The sequence below is a fragment of the Phaethon lepturus genome, unplaced genomic scaffold (genome assembly GCF_000687285.1).
Source record: "Phaethon lepturus isolate BGI_N335 unplaced genomic scaffold, ASM68728v1 scaffold20322, whole genome shotgun sequence".
NCBI classification, from domain to species: domain Eukaryota; kingdom Metazoa; phylum Chordata; class Aves; order Phaethontiformes; family Phaethontidae; genus Phaethon; species Phaethon lepturus.
In genome coordinates, this window is record NW_010521469.1 from 1,008 (window position 1) to 16,683 (window position 15,676).

The 15,676-nt window shown below is 34.8% G+C and overlaps 1 protein-coding gene across 1 annotated transcript; it reads right to left on the reverse strand.

Annotated features, from left to right (window-relative positions):
* Window positions 1–2,512: 2,512 nt before the first annotated feature.
* On the reverse strand, window positions 2,513–15,444 carry LOC104616500 (zinc finger RNA-binding protein; the record flags this gene model as incomplete). Its single annotated transcript, XM_010281535.1, has 8 exons — window positions 2,513–3,147; window positions 3,892–3,989; window positions 4,100–4,211; window positions 7,223–7,318; window positions 8,134–8,231; window positions 13,225–13,366; window positions 14,797–14,947; window positions 15,239–15,444. Coding segments are annotated over 8 exons (1,083 nt in total), but the record flags the coding sequence as incomplete, so codon positions are not given.
* Window positions 15,445–15,676: the final 232 nt, after the last annotated feature.

Below are 15,676 nucleotides of genomic sequence, written 5' to 3' on the forward strand. Positions count from 1 at the left end.
ACACTTAATCAGCAGATATTCAACCAGCAACAAGAATGTTAAATATGCATACAAATTGTTGTAGGAATACTTAAAGTCAATTCCAACTCTCAGAAATGTGATAGGTATAACAATTTTAAGCACATTAAATCACTTCTGATTAGTGAAATAGGTCTAAAAATAGAAGCAGCAAATGAACCCATCACACTCAATACCTCTGTAAGATTGACAGTTCATCTAGAATTTCATAATAGAGCAAGAAGTTGACAGACTATGTCAAACAGACTTTAATTTCTAGGAATGTCTCTATACAGGAATCCATGTGAAACCACACTACGCACGGACAGGACACACCTATAAACTAGGCACACAAGTCAAAGTTTGAAAAAGCTTCAGAACAGAACAGCTCAAGTTTTCACAAACTGTTCCTCTAAGGTAAGCACTGAGGGGAAAATTCTTGCTCTGCAAATTTCTCTTTTGTGTATGGTGACTATGGTGTCTTGGATTTTGAGATTTAACACACAGTGTTGCTGAATAAAAAGGCAAACACTGCTTATTAGTAAACTGCTAGCATTACCAAAACACACGCTATTAAACTGATTACTTGTTCATAAATTGATTACTTTATCTGTTTTGTCTTCCTAAGTGCATCGTGTAATAATTAAAGTCAAAGCTAGCTCTGTACCTTTCAAATCCTTGTTTTTCCTCTCTTCTTAGATTAACAGGAGTCATGTTACCAAAAATAGCCCATTAAAATGGGCAAGAAAACCAGAAACAAACTGCAAATTCACTCTTCACGACACAGCACAAAAATCATGGTCACAGCTTCATATTTAATGTGGAATCACTTTTAAGTATACAGTATTTCAAAAGATCCAGAAACTGGTTAAGAGTTAAAAGCCAGTAGAACAAAAATACAGGAAATACAAAATAAATCTTTGACCTTTTTAATTCTAAATTTTAGGGTCACATGCCTGAATAGACAAGTTTGATTTATGAGGAGAGAAACTTTGGTATGGAGTTGAACTAGCCACATGAATAGCACCTGTAGCTTTCAAAATAAATAGTAATGGCTAACTGGACACCATGGCAGCAAGATACCTCTTAAAAAAAGACTAAGAACAAGCACATGCTTGGAGCTATGCATCAAGGCTGGACAACAGAAACTAGTGTAGTCTTTTTTTAAAGCATATTCCTGATGCTGAAATTAGTAAGAAATCTTTCCTATCATGAGAAAACTTTCCTTTTATTTGCTAACCACTAATAATTACTCCCTTAAAAATTGCACTCGGATATTTGAAGAACACTGTACTAATTTTTTTTAAGTTTTTAGACTCCCTTCATTTTTCTAAAATAATTGTATTTTTATTCCATAGGCCCATGCTGTTAGCAGGTGTTGCAAACAGAAACATTCCCCTACTCCAAGAGTTACTTATTAAAAAGATCAAAGATAAGTTCGACCTCAATATGGAACAAAAGTTTTTTTAATAAATGGTTCCAGAAATAACAAAAAAATCTTTCTAATGTGTGATACTCTCCTACAGCCATCGAGAAAATACTTACCAGAATGTTAGTCTATGTTAATCTGTGTTTTATGGGTTTGCAACAAAGCATAATATACATTGAGCAGAATGAGTGAAACCTCAGTTTCCAGTGTATAATGTATTTTAGTAATTTAATAGATTTTAGTTTTCATTTGTGTATTCCACTGTAGTGCTGTGACAACAAATCACACCTGTGTACCAGAGCATACATCAACAGTATGATGTAACTTTACTTACATCACTGCTATATTTAGCTTTTTGAAAGAGACATAAGCATACACTATGGCCACATCAAATAATTTTCTGGGTTTTTTTCTTTGATAACCTTCACTTTTTCAGTAATACTTCACTTTTAGAGTTTGAATTATTGGAAAAAAAAATCACAGAAAGTTTATACAGGAATAGCTATAAGGAATAACCTCACAGGCACTGATATGACAAACATTTATTTTAAGGGCTGAGAGGCATTAACATCATATTGACAAAGTTGACTGAAAAGAACGACTAACTTTGTCTAAATGGGAAATGCCTGCTTTTGCTTGTATATTGAGAAAAGAAATTCAGAAAGTTATTTTTTGGCCTTGCTATGTCACAAAGTCAATCTTACAAAGACCTACGCTTTAATCTAAGATGGTAGTTTTAAAAGCCCTTCTATTAAGAACAAAAACATCATGCAAAACTTGATCAATTATGTAGCTGCTTTAAAACTGCTGCAAGACCATACTGTATATATTAGCTTTTATACTGCTAATGCACAACTAACAGCAAACTTGATTAGATTAACACAAATTTGTCTTAATTACACCGTTATATCACACTAAGGAGACAAATGCCACGAGATTGGCAAAAACATTTAATTCTGAGCACTCATATGGCAGGATAATTATGTGTTGTAACCCCTTCACATTTAGAAAAAAACATAATCCTGCAGCCTCACTTTACAAAAAAAAGTTCTGTGAAATATTAATTGGGAGGGGAACAGTTTATACTATCTAACACAAAGTAACTTATACAACTAGTGTCAAAGGCAAACAAAAAAACTTCTAAATAAAAAGTCAAAATACACATAGCAACAGAAGCACAAATGCTGTATTAAATACAGTCAAGATAAGACAACAACACACTTGTTAATAAAAAAGACCAAAAAAAAGAAGAAAAGTTACTAAAGTTAGCAACACATTTAAAGAAAATGCAATAAGGGAAAACTATTTTTTCATTTGACAATAGAGTTTCCATTTGCAGTCTTTCCATCCATAATTTGTCTGGTACAGTACATCCATTAAAATATTCAGAATCTTCCAGAAGAGCTAGGTTGTTCTCTTCCAAATCTAATTCCCAAGTTGGTTTTGGATGTTTTAAACAGACATTATTATGAATGAAGTAAAAGCAAGGCAACAAATGGATTTTTTATCACCTTTGATCTTAGCACTGATGACAAACATTTTTAAAAGTTATCATAATCTTTTTTGTCTTTTTTTCCCTCTGCTTCAAATCCATCAACCCCATCACTGTCCCTTCTCCTTTTACGATTATTATGGATGTTGAAGCGTTGATTCATCTGTGGTAACGGATCCATTCCTAAAACTTTGTGTATTTGACGGAATGCAAGGAGCCTCAGTGCAAACTAGAAAAAGGGTAGAAAGAAGATATTCTGTTAGAAACAAATGTCAATTTTGAGTACTTTGTCAAGCAATTAATGAAGAATATTAGCAGTGTATTTCCTGAGCTCTCATTATCCCCTCCTCCTTCCCTCAAGTACGTCAACACAATAAAATGTGTTACGTCACATTTGCTGCTTCCGTACAATGTGTATCATCTTAGCTTAAAAATAATGTACATGTGTTTTAGCTGCTGTACTTGGACTGAAACAGCCAAGGCTTGTCACACGTCCCATTACGCATTAGTAATCTTTAGCACAAGGATCAAATGAAGTGTAGGGGCAGTAACCTCTCAAGCTGCATGCGTGCATGGTCAATGCTGTAAGTGGATACAATAAATATTAAAAATAAACTTACACAGATTTATTTATAAAATATTAAATGCCAATGTAATTTTAAATCTAATAACATACTGCTATAGAGTATCTTTATGGATATATATAGATGGGAGTTCTTAAAACTTTTCAGGAAAATATGTTCATTTTAGTGCAAATATGAACACTATTATACATCCTCTGTTGTGACATTTTTATTACCTAGCTTAAAATTGATAATCTGAAAGACTGAACAATATTCTTAAGAACGGAAAACTCATGTCCACTATATAGCTTCATTTAAAAAAAAGAACAAAACAAAACCCCAAACCAAACAAAAAAAAGCCCCCAAAACTAGCCAATTCATTTAGTTACTTCACACATACGTTTCCTTACCTGTGCACTCGAAGTAATATCCTCTCGCTGCTGATCTGTCATTACAGCAAGTGTATCAAAAGGATCTTTTTCACAAGGGTCCAGAAGACCAGGACCACCTACAATGGTTAGGCTAATTAGTAGCATATTTCTGCCTTATTTCAACCAAGATTACACATTTTACATTAGTTAAGCATAAGTATACAGACGCTGATCAAATGCAACTTGCCTTTAAGGATGATTCCTGAAGATATACACTCAAAAACTCTTCTTAGCGCATCCCCAGGACTCTGTGGTCCAGTAGCGCTGCTAATTGCTTTTTCCACAAGTAATTCCATAGCCTAGAACAACAGTAAGAAAACACAGCCAATTTAGAAGATGGATTAAAACAAAAAAAAGCTGCTACTGTTGTTCAATACGGAACTTTTGAATCTGGAATTTTGCAGAACATTACACAAAGAACACTTTCAGTTAAAATGTAAAAAAAACAATTATCAGATATTCTAAAAAGATGAATAAAAAGAAAACTGATACAAGATTAATATTGAGTACTGTACTGATACGCTTCTTCTCATCACAAGTTGTTCAAAAGTCTTGTAGAAATTTATACAGTAGTAGCCTACATATGCAGGTAGACATCTTGTCCAGCCATTTTTTGAGAGTAGGAAACATGGCATGTCACCTGAATCTGTCAGCCACATGAATAAACAGCACACAGTATATCTAATGAAATTAAGAGGATGCTATAGAAAAATAAACATTTTCTACAGGAGGACAGAACCTTAAACATTAAAAGACCTTTTCTGATGCTTTAAGTGATTACTAGTTCTTCAGTTTAGCAAAACTGAAGTTCATACAAAGTTTTCTCCTGCATATAGGCTAACACTAACTCAGATGTTAAACAAGTATAAAAATGCCTTGATGATAAACAGGTTTTCTAAAATTTATACAATATTTGATATGAGTTAAAAAGGTTTTAATGATTAGCTCTATTTTAAATAGTTTTTTTTCTGTGAATTATTTCCATGGTTTACTTTTATTAGCCACTATTTTTTCCAGAAAAAGCTACAAAAGATATTTGCAAAAGTGAAGAATAGCTTTCCTTGGGATTTTTTTCAGCATTAAATGGATGTTTCAATACAACCTCTCTGGCAAGTTTAATTCTCAAACAATGTGTCTCTTCTTTTTTGAGGGATTTGTTTTTTGGTCCTTGTCTTCCCCACTGAGTTTACTGTTGTTCAAATGCTGCCTTTTATTTTTACTTACCAGGACTAAATCCCTATTCTGATGCATGCAAGTAACTACGGGCAGTGTTGATTACAATCCTTTACTAAGGGTGCCCATTCCTTTCTATTTTAGTTCCATTTAACTGACAAATTCCACTTCTTGAGCATGGTATTTCCATACTCCCATTGCATCACTCAGGATTTAGCAACAGTAATTTAGTTGTTTTCAAGTATGAAGCAAAATACAGCAGGAAAGAAAAAAACCAAATAACGTTTTTGCATTTATTCAAGCCTAGCTCTTTTGGATCCTCATACAACAGAGTCTGCAACTTAATCCTAGAAATATGTGAATTATGATGCCCCGGTCATATGTGCATGAAAGGCTGGATTTCAAGTTTGAAAAATCAACCTTAAATAATAGTTCCTTCTAACTTGTAGGACCTTGACAAAATTCTTCTAATTTAGTTTTTATTTTTAGGTGTATAAAGAGGGTGCTACTAATGTCCATATTTAGACTTCCTAATATCTTCTATTTTTACAACTACTTTTTTTTTTTTTTTTTAAGCTCTGGCATCTCTCTCTTCTGTAACAGGCTTCTAGCATACAGAGCAGTTCTGTATGCAGAAAACCACATTTCTTCAATCTATGAAATGCCACCTGTGACTGGCAGGAATTTGCACTAAATTTAAATATATTTAAAATCACCATTTTCATTCTGTCATTGTTTTTATCAGTAAGACTGCCAACAGGCCAAAAGAACAGCTGACTACACAGACTTCAATGTTGATCCACGTCACTGACAATGCATCAAGGACCAGGAGCAAATCACTTTTGGAGAGAACTGACACACAGCTAAGCCTGACAGACTGTTTCACACCTCTCTTCCCTTCTGGATGTGACTTAGAAGAGATAATGTGAGAAATATGAAACAACATTCCTTGTTCTTCATCTCTGTGCCTGCTGTGTACTGCAACAGTTCTAAGGATGCTTTTCTGGAAGTATGCCAGGGTTTATTCTTTGGCAACTCAGTATCACAGTGATATTAAGAGGGCACTTACATACTTCTTAGCTTCTTTTAAGCTATATTTGTGCATTGTGCCTTTCATTAAATGTAGCACAGAAACTGGCACTATTTTACTTAAATATTTTAAAACTTAATATTTAAAAAATTAATAACTGCTCCACATATTTTCCAGAAGCAATAAATACTATCAGAAGTAATTTGATAGAATTGTCTGCAAGCTTAATACAGTTGTAAAACATTTCTCATTGAAATAATGCCAACTGCTCAAACTGTCTTGACAATGTTAGTGCTCTTCCTGCCAAAACTCGGCACAGCACAACAGGATTTTGTGTGTGGAAAAAAAACAGTGGGAGCTAAGTTTATTTCCACACCATACATATTTGAGAGACTTTGTTTCAGACTAACTTTGTCCGATCCACAGACTGAACATCTGTTAATATTTAGAGCATAAGTTCCACTCCTGGAGAGCATCATTTAAGATAGCCAAAGCAAAAGGAATGCTCTAAGAACACTCAGCTGCAAGAATTAAGAGAGGTAACCCGGTACAACCTAGAGATCTAAGTGACACTGATTAAAATGCTAATGGTGACACATCCGCAGACTGTACTGAAGTACTGCGGTATTTCATCTTGCGGAAGGGACATATGATTGATCACAGGAATTACTGTGATTTATTCTTTCAAGTAGCCCTTCTGTTATGACAGAACTATCTGGGCACAGCTGACATTATTTTAAATAAGCTTCAGTAAACTCCAAGCAATTCAGAGTAGGTAGTTAGAAAAAATGAGATTCTTTTATACAGAGTAAAGGAAAAAATGCTGAAATCCAGAATTGGAATGCTACCCACAAAGCATACAAAAGAACAAGAAAATCCCTTTTGAGGGAAAAAAGAAATTCCATCTCCAAATGACAAAACTTTAGAAAATTAATTTTTTTAGAGAGAATCGGGATCATTTGTTGCAGGAGGGGATCAAAAACCCAAACAAAATCTTGCATTACTTCTTGAAAAAGTCTACATTTAAAAACTGTAGTAACACTTTGCTATGCTTTACTTGCAGTACCATGTGTATTAAAAGGATGCACTCAAAAGAACATTACTCACCCAGCTTGGAAAATCAGACCAAGTTGGAACCCGCTGACAAAGGTCACGAAGGATACGTATGAAAATCACACAGGACTGCAGACCATTAGCTCTAGCCTTGAGACCAATACAAAATCAAATTAATTAATCCCAGCACCTACAGCAAATAGGACTTGTTGAAAGACTAAAATACCACTGTTCAATGGAAGCTCAGATACAAGATTGAAACAAATCATTCTACAGCTTTATTCCATGAGCTGCCATTTACAGCAGTATTTTATACAGGGTTAGTAATTTAAGGTGGTAGAAGTCAAAGTGCACAGGTTATACAAGAATAACATTTCTTGATCCCCTGTACACTTTGACCTGTGTTCACTTGTAACAATAAATACAGTATCTTTCTATATTAGAAATGAAAAGGATAAAGTAAAGATCTAAGAAATAGGTATAGAGACTGAAAGGTCAAGGGAATCTGTTTGGTTTCTTTATCGTGCCTTTGCCAGAATGCAAAGTCACTAAACCAAACAGTTGCTTCTCACCTTTCATTCCCTACAGCACTTAAAGAAATAGGAAAAAAAGTCTTAAATCTAAACACAAAGCTTTAAACACATATTCCATTATTTAAAGCAAAGTTACTCTGCAGCCTTATGGAATATATAACAAATATACAACATATAATTACCCCAAGCGAGTCAAGCTTTCAACATCGCCTCCTCAATGACCAGAAAAAAAAAATCATATCAAATGGGCAATAACTGCGTAAAGCAGTTCCTCCATACTCAACCTTCTACATTTAAATTTAGGGACCAGAAAAATATGAAGTATTATTAGCATGAACAACGCTGCGTGTTTTCACACAATTAAACATTTATATTGCAACTGAACTAATCTCTCATAAGGCTACAAGAAGAAAGTAAAATGATGTTCCGAACCTGGAACCACTTAGCGTGGCGTAGAGCAGCCAGAGCGTCAAGGCATTTTTGCCTGTCCAAGACGTCCGGTGGGTCTTTCACCATACCCGAGGTTACATCTAAAATGGATTGAATTGGCAAAATGCAGTGAGGAATGGGTGTTTGACCAGGCGAGCAAGACACTTCCTTAAAGTAGCTTCAATGTCACACATGCCATTTAAAGTTTAAACCCTTGAACAACAAATGTAAATGTTCAATAAAAGCCATTAAATTAGGATTAGGGCATCAGCCCAGTATGAAGATCAAGAGCATGTTATACTTTAGCTCTGCGGTTATTTTCAAATGCATTGCAGATTATGCAACGCATAGTACTTTGTTATTTAAGCTAACACTGGAAAAACATATATCCCCTAAAATTAAGTACTGAAGGAAGGATGGTTGGACACAGTGCACCAGCACAGAGAACACAAGACAGAAGGAACACAAAAATCCACTTTAACCAAGTAGAAACATTCAAACTTAGTTTCTCGTAAATTTTAATGGTCACATGTTATTTGGAACCTATTCTTTAAAACAAAAACTAAGTATAACAAATCTTAGAAGTACTAGATGTTTAGTAATGATGTTATCTGTCTCATACCTTGAACTTGAAATTATTTTGCTTTAAAAAACTGACTAAAGGAAAGTGAAATACTACAGAGTTCCATTATTTTCTAGTACCTTCTCTTTCTTCTACTCTTAGAAATAAAATTCTTCAGCCCATTATATCTGTGCTTCAATATCATTTAGGATTCAAGGAAGGATCTGAAAAGGGACTGCTTTACTTAAGATTCAACAGGAAAAAGAAAAGCAAGGAATAGTTTAAAAAACAAGGCAGAATGTCTGAAAGATAAAGAAAATATAGTAGATCTTGTACATTTAAATGTTCAGAAAAGGATTTAATTACCAAGCTGATTGCTTTGTTACCAAAAAGGAAGAGACCACAGGCCTTTTTGGAAGTGGTTTAATCAATGAAACTGGAACCACTGAACAATGTGAAATGGTATCCTCAGGTTACTTAAAAAGTGTACAGATATAATGCAGTGATCAGCTTTAAAAGTTCTCTGTTTTACTAATTATGCAAATGGCTATTGTGACTAGCAACAGAGTACGCTGCCAGAATAACTGGTGTTACACCAGGTAAGACGAAACAAAAAGCCCTCATTCAGTGGCACTCATTTCAAAGGAGCTGGCTGTATGGAACAATGTAGTTTACTCCAGCAAGATGTAAGTTTACGTAAGCCGGAGAATAAAATTAAAAAAGAGAGATACATTGAGACTCATGAAACATGCCTGCAGGAAGAAGCTTTTAGGAATGCTGCAGAAAGAAAGACAGCTCTGAAACCACCTATTTTACACAGATTTAAAATAAATAATAGGATACTTTACTGTACAGAGATCTAAAAAGCCATGAATGAACATGGTGGTACAACTTTGCAATATAATAATTAACTTTAATCCGAAGTACTATATTCAGATTTGATAATTTTTGTAAGATAGTCCCATTGCTCTGCAGAGGGCTTAAAGAGGGAGGACTTCAAAATAAGAACGAAGCTGAGAAGAACATAGGTATCTTCTCACATGGATACTCAAGCTTATGGACTCTATGTTAAAGTGGAAAGATGAAAATCTGCACTAACAAGGCATTTACAGAGCAAATGAAGACATTTAAAGCGGTATTTCCTTTAAAATAAAACAAAAAAAAAAGGAAAAAAAGCCCCAAACCTATACAAGTGCCAGGTAAGGTAACTGATGAAATGAGTACAATCTAGATATAAGAGACAAGGAGTACATTTAGAGAAAACCCACAGCAGGAAAAAAGTGGCCAAGTAAGGTTGATAAACTAAAAAAAACAAACCCAAAACCAAAAATGGGTTGTTGGCCCTAGTAGTCTAATCAGTCAAGTTTACATTCTTCTAAAACTAATATGCAAATAGGTGACACTGTGCAAACTCTTAGCACAATAACTCATTACATAATTTGAAACTCCAATTACTTCGAGCTCTAAAAAACTTCAATTTGGAAAATAATTTTACTAAGAAGAATTACAGTCATAAGTGCACAGAAGACAATCTTACCCAGTACTGGAAATGTCAGTCTAAACTGTGCTACTAATAGATATCATATGGATACCCTTGAAACTTAAAAAGACTCTGAAAGTCAGAAGTTGCCAAGGCACCTATTGCACTGAGAACACATTGACTGAAAAACATGTATCAAGGAAACTCCTGTAATATTTAATGTGTGGATTTTTGCTTCTGTTTCACATTTCAGGATTAACCCCTTAAAGACTATTTAACTAAATTCAGATGCCTAACCTACTACCTCGTTAAGCTAAGACAAAAAACAGAAATAATTTACAAAAAACAAGCACAAATTCTCACCCTATATAACTTAATTATTACTAGCCTAAATATAAGGGGTTAATCAGTTAGACATGCCGTGTCCACACTACCTCTTCATTAAAAGTTAACAGGTATATAAATTTCGGTAAATTTTATTATGGGAAATACATTTTACCCAGTCAACTATTTCAGGACTAGTGTGAACACTGCTTAATTCTAGGAGAGAGACAAAGACGAAAAGAAAAAAAAAACAAAAACAAAAACCACAAAGTAACAGTAGATGCCAGGACTATGCATCCAAACCCCCTCCTTTGTAAAGCATGGCAGGTGTGACACTGAGCTTTAGAAAACCTTGGTCAAAAATCCTTCCGATGTCTTGGCAGGAACCCCTGATAGGAATCAAGTCCCTCTGCTAGCAGGCTTTAGACCGGGGCGGTTAGCTAAGGATAAAAGAGACACACGCGCACACATGTATGTGTTTATAAATATGTACACTTTGTTTGCTGAAGGAAAGATTCCACAGCAGGGGTTAGAGCGCTTTGAATATATCAGATTCGGTAAACTGTCAAACGCATAATACTGTAAGAAACAGTTGCTATGCGGTTAACAATTTTATTGCACTGTATTTTTTTTTAGCCTTTTATCATGTAATGGAATTATTACACATCAAACATGATTCTACTCCATGTGCAAGTCTTAGTCCCATCTTGACTCAAACGGGTTCTTCCAGTAAAGCCTTTCTTATCACCTGAACTAGGTCCCGAAGCGGGCCAAGAAAAATGAAAACTTTAAATCATTGTAAGACACAGAGCATAAGAAGCTGCAGTAAGAAAAAACATAAACACATACTGTTACTCTGCAGCAAATAAGCAGCAGTCTTCGTAATAAGGCCTTCTTCACTGCAATTATTTGCAATTCAGTCTTCTATTTGCTCTAGTTTCAAAAATGAACTTTTCTGCACATCCATTTTATACTGCTCAGTGTCTTGAAGAGAAATCTAAGATTTTGCTTGCCTAGCAGCAGTACTGCATTCAGCAGTGAATAAAGACACAGTGATATTTTAACTCAAGTGTGGGTCAGACAAAAATACAGATTTGTTTCCTTTAGGTGGCATAAATTAAGGGATTGATGGAAGTAATTTGAAATTTCTTTTATTTTTAGTCCACATTATAGAATTTTAGGCCAGAAACCACTTAACTGAAATTGAGTATTGTGGCAGGAATCAGTATTACACTTTTGCACAGTACAGTAAGAAATAAACATGGTGTTTAAGGTTAACTTCATTTAATGGTTAATCTAATTTAATAATCAAATCTTTTAAGTTAAAGTATTCTTTATGAACTTAAATAATATGTGAAATCTGATTCAGCACAGACAAACCAAGAGTAATGCTACACTTAGCTTGTCAAAAAAAGTAGAATTGGTTGGGTGTGACAGTACATGTACAAAGCCTTTATAGCTAGGAATAATATGCACAGCTTAAAATTAATGTTCAAAACACTCTTAAAGACTCTTCAGAAGTCATCCAAACCAGTGAACACATCTTGAAATTTTTCTTTCTGGTTATGTAGGACGACTATGTTAACACAGCTTGCTTACAATGCACTAGTCACAGCTACAGAACACTTACTAATGCAATATAAAAACCTCAAGTATTTTAGAGGACATGTAATGATGAGCTGAAATAAAAAAAACCTCCGTGGTTTATATCAATACGTATATACACAAGCACATGTATACATACACACATACAATTTTTTTCAACCTGCATATAAGAAGTGTTAAGATAGCCTCAGATTTCCTATTTGTAGGTTCACTGTCAAATACCAGAACCCTGTTTGCCATGATCTCTTTCAACTATGAAAATAGAGGATTAAAAGGAAACAAAGTTAATTTTATCTGACCCGTAAACAAAAAGAACCAATGTACTGCAGACAATTAATCATGCTTGTTGGCTTAAAAGCTTTTGGAGCTTTGAAAGTGTTACAGAACAGACCCTAAAGCAACACTGCTGGCACCAGAGAAACTGTGGACTTCAGAAACATAAATCGATTTACAAGCTCCACCTTCTGCTTCAGCTCAATGACAAAGCCATTTCTTATTGTACTCGTCTGGGTTTGCCAGTTGGATAGAAGACTGATTGTAATACCAGGAGCCTAAAATATACTAAAAAAGCACTCCAGACCGAAAAGCAACCTCAGAGAGCTGGAAAAAATCACGTCGTCTTTTAAAGTTAGAAGTACTGTTACCACAAAAAGTATTATAAAAGTACATTTTAAGTGGCGCTGCTATTTGGAATGTGTAAGTAATGGTAATATTGATCCAGTTAAACCCAAAAACCTGTGATTTGATTTTCTAAAACCACACAATCTTTCTCTTAGGGCAATACTGCTCTAGAAAGCCAGTTTATAGCCACTTACTATAAAATACTTAGTTTTCCACATAATTTTAAAAGACGGAAAAAAAATAGTCAAGTTTGTACCTTTTCCAGAAAGCTGAGGTTGAACATAAAGTTAGAACTTTTAAAAATTAAATAAACCCATCATATAAGCATTTATTTTAACCAACTGCTCTCTACCGAGACTGGTTGTTGAAAAATAAGGTTTCGATCAAATACATGTGCCAGCATGTTGCCTTCCAGGACCTTAATGCCATCTTAAGCAGAAAAGATAAACATAAAAAAAAAAAACAGGTGAGAAAGAAGTAACATCTTTAACAACTTCCCAACCTCCATCCCTCATGTTCTCCTCCCGAATGACTGGAGATGTCAGTGTGATAGTAACTTGCATTTTGGGTTCCACACATGAATTTAAAATTATTGCTGCTTCTGCGACTGCACACTTGATATCATATTTCTCAGGACTTATTACCTAAATATCGAGAAACAGAAATTTCCATTAGCATGTGGCCAATAAAAGTATGGGGAAGAAAACTGATTTCAACACAGTCTTTTTAACAGAAAGACAGAAATGCAATATAATAATATGAAGTAGATACCTCTATATTCAAAGAAACCACAGTATACACAATTAAGAGATATATATGGACTTGCATACAGTTTCCGAATCATTAATCAAAATCTGCAGCAGTCACCAAGCATGCAAAAGAAAAAAAACTACCCCGGAAGGAAATTCGTATACAAGTAAGTTACAGAACAAGAATCTTGGCAATGTTTGCGATAAAGAAAAGCCTCAGTGCCACTTATAAATGTCAGCTGGATATGTTTCTCATTCGAACACAGGCGCCTTTAGAAAGCACAAAGATGCAGGGGTGGTTCTTCAGGCTTGCAGTTACAGTATGGGTACTGCTAGGTACGTTCTATATTTGGTTGTCACAACACGTTAAGAACAAAGGGCAGGATAAACACCAGGGAAAAAAATGTAAACAACATTTAACTAACTAACAAGTAACTAACAAGGTGGTTTTTCTGAATTCCTTCTTGCAACTACATTTAATAATTCTAAATATCCCCAAAGGGAAGCTGTAAGCACCTGTCACTTTCTTCCACAAACTAGTGGGACATGTGACTTTTCCAGAAAGCCAGACCAAGATGTGCAGTTTTTAAATTTTCTTCTATTCTGTTACTTCAAACAAGAGCAAACTCAAGATTATGTTCTAATTAATCTAATCCCGCTAAAGCTTGTGCCATGCCAGTATTTCTGCATAACATTTTACCAGACAGTATTGAAATACTAATGTTGTGACAAGCATTCTTGGTGGACAGGCTTTGCTCAGCAGAGAGCAGACTATACTGAGAGCTCTATACTTTCACTTCTTGTGGAAATACAGCAAACGGTTTGCATGAATTCCACTGATGGTCTAAGACTACATGCACTTTTATTTTTTTTAAAAGAGAAATCATACGTAATTGTGGAACTACAAAGCACTGACACATACAAATTGGAAACAAGATGTAAGTACAAACAGATTGGCATTAATGGAGAACTTTGACCTTCAGGCAGCAAACTTCTTGTAACAGCACAAATTACCTCTGTCGCTGCTGGTAACTGGGTAATAGTCTGTCTTCTGTTCATTTCTATTTCCCAGTGAAATGAAATCTATTAAATGACGATTAGCAGTGAAGTATCAGTGTAAACAGACTCTTGTATGGACACAATATACAGAAAACAAAACATGCGGCATAGTCCCTGAATTCAGATGGAAACACTCAGAAAATGGGAAAAAACTGAAGCTGAGCTATGAAATGTGGCACAGTGAGACCTGCAGACGTTTGACTTGAGGACAGATTTTTACAGTATTTTTACCAAAATTCAAATCCAAAAATCTAAATTCTACTTACTGCAAGTTGTTTGGGAAGACTTTCAGCAATACGACCAAGTAATGTTTTTGAAGGCTTCTCAGCACATAACAAAACAAGATTGACATTTCGGTCTCCACGGAGAAGCAAACCTTTAGCCAAAACGCCTACCCGTAAAACTCCTTTCAAAGCTCTGTGAATTATAGTTAAAAGTTGCATTTAAAATAATATGAAAACCTTAAAACTAATCCAGAAGACAGAAAAGTGAAATAAAATAGGAGCATTTCACATACTTTTGAGGCCATAGTGACATAAGACAGAAAAGTGAAATAAAATAGGAGCATTTCACATGCTTTTGAGGCCATAGTGACATATACCATATCAAAACCCAAAGAGAAGGGAATCCCTAGAAGCATTGGTAAGAGTTTAAGGAAAAATTTCAGAAACAAATGATGAAATTCTTGAAGAGTTATTAAAAAATTACCTGTCTTTACTTCCATCTTTTTTGTCATCTCCCTCTTTGTTCTTGCTTTTTTCATGCTCAGTCATGTTGTCAGAAACAAGTTTCAAAGCACGCTCAGTAATAGAAACAATTTTTTGGACTGCTTGAAGTTCCTCCTCTGTTGGATATATAGCGGCATGTTTGGTCATCACATAGCGATCATCAGAGGAGTCAGGGCGGCGTAGAGGCTAAACAGACAAAAAAGCATGTTTATGAAATTTGGGTACACTACCAAGTTTACCAGTGGTAAGTGACCAAAAACCAAACATGTAGCTAAACAATAAAACATTCAAACCCGTAGTTGCTGCAACATAACAAAACATGAAGTGTCCTTAACAACTTACATTGGTCACAATGAATCATGTCTGAAAAAACATGAAATGTATTAAAATTAAACAAATCATGGATTCCCAGGATCCA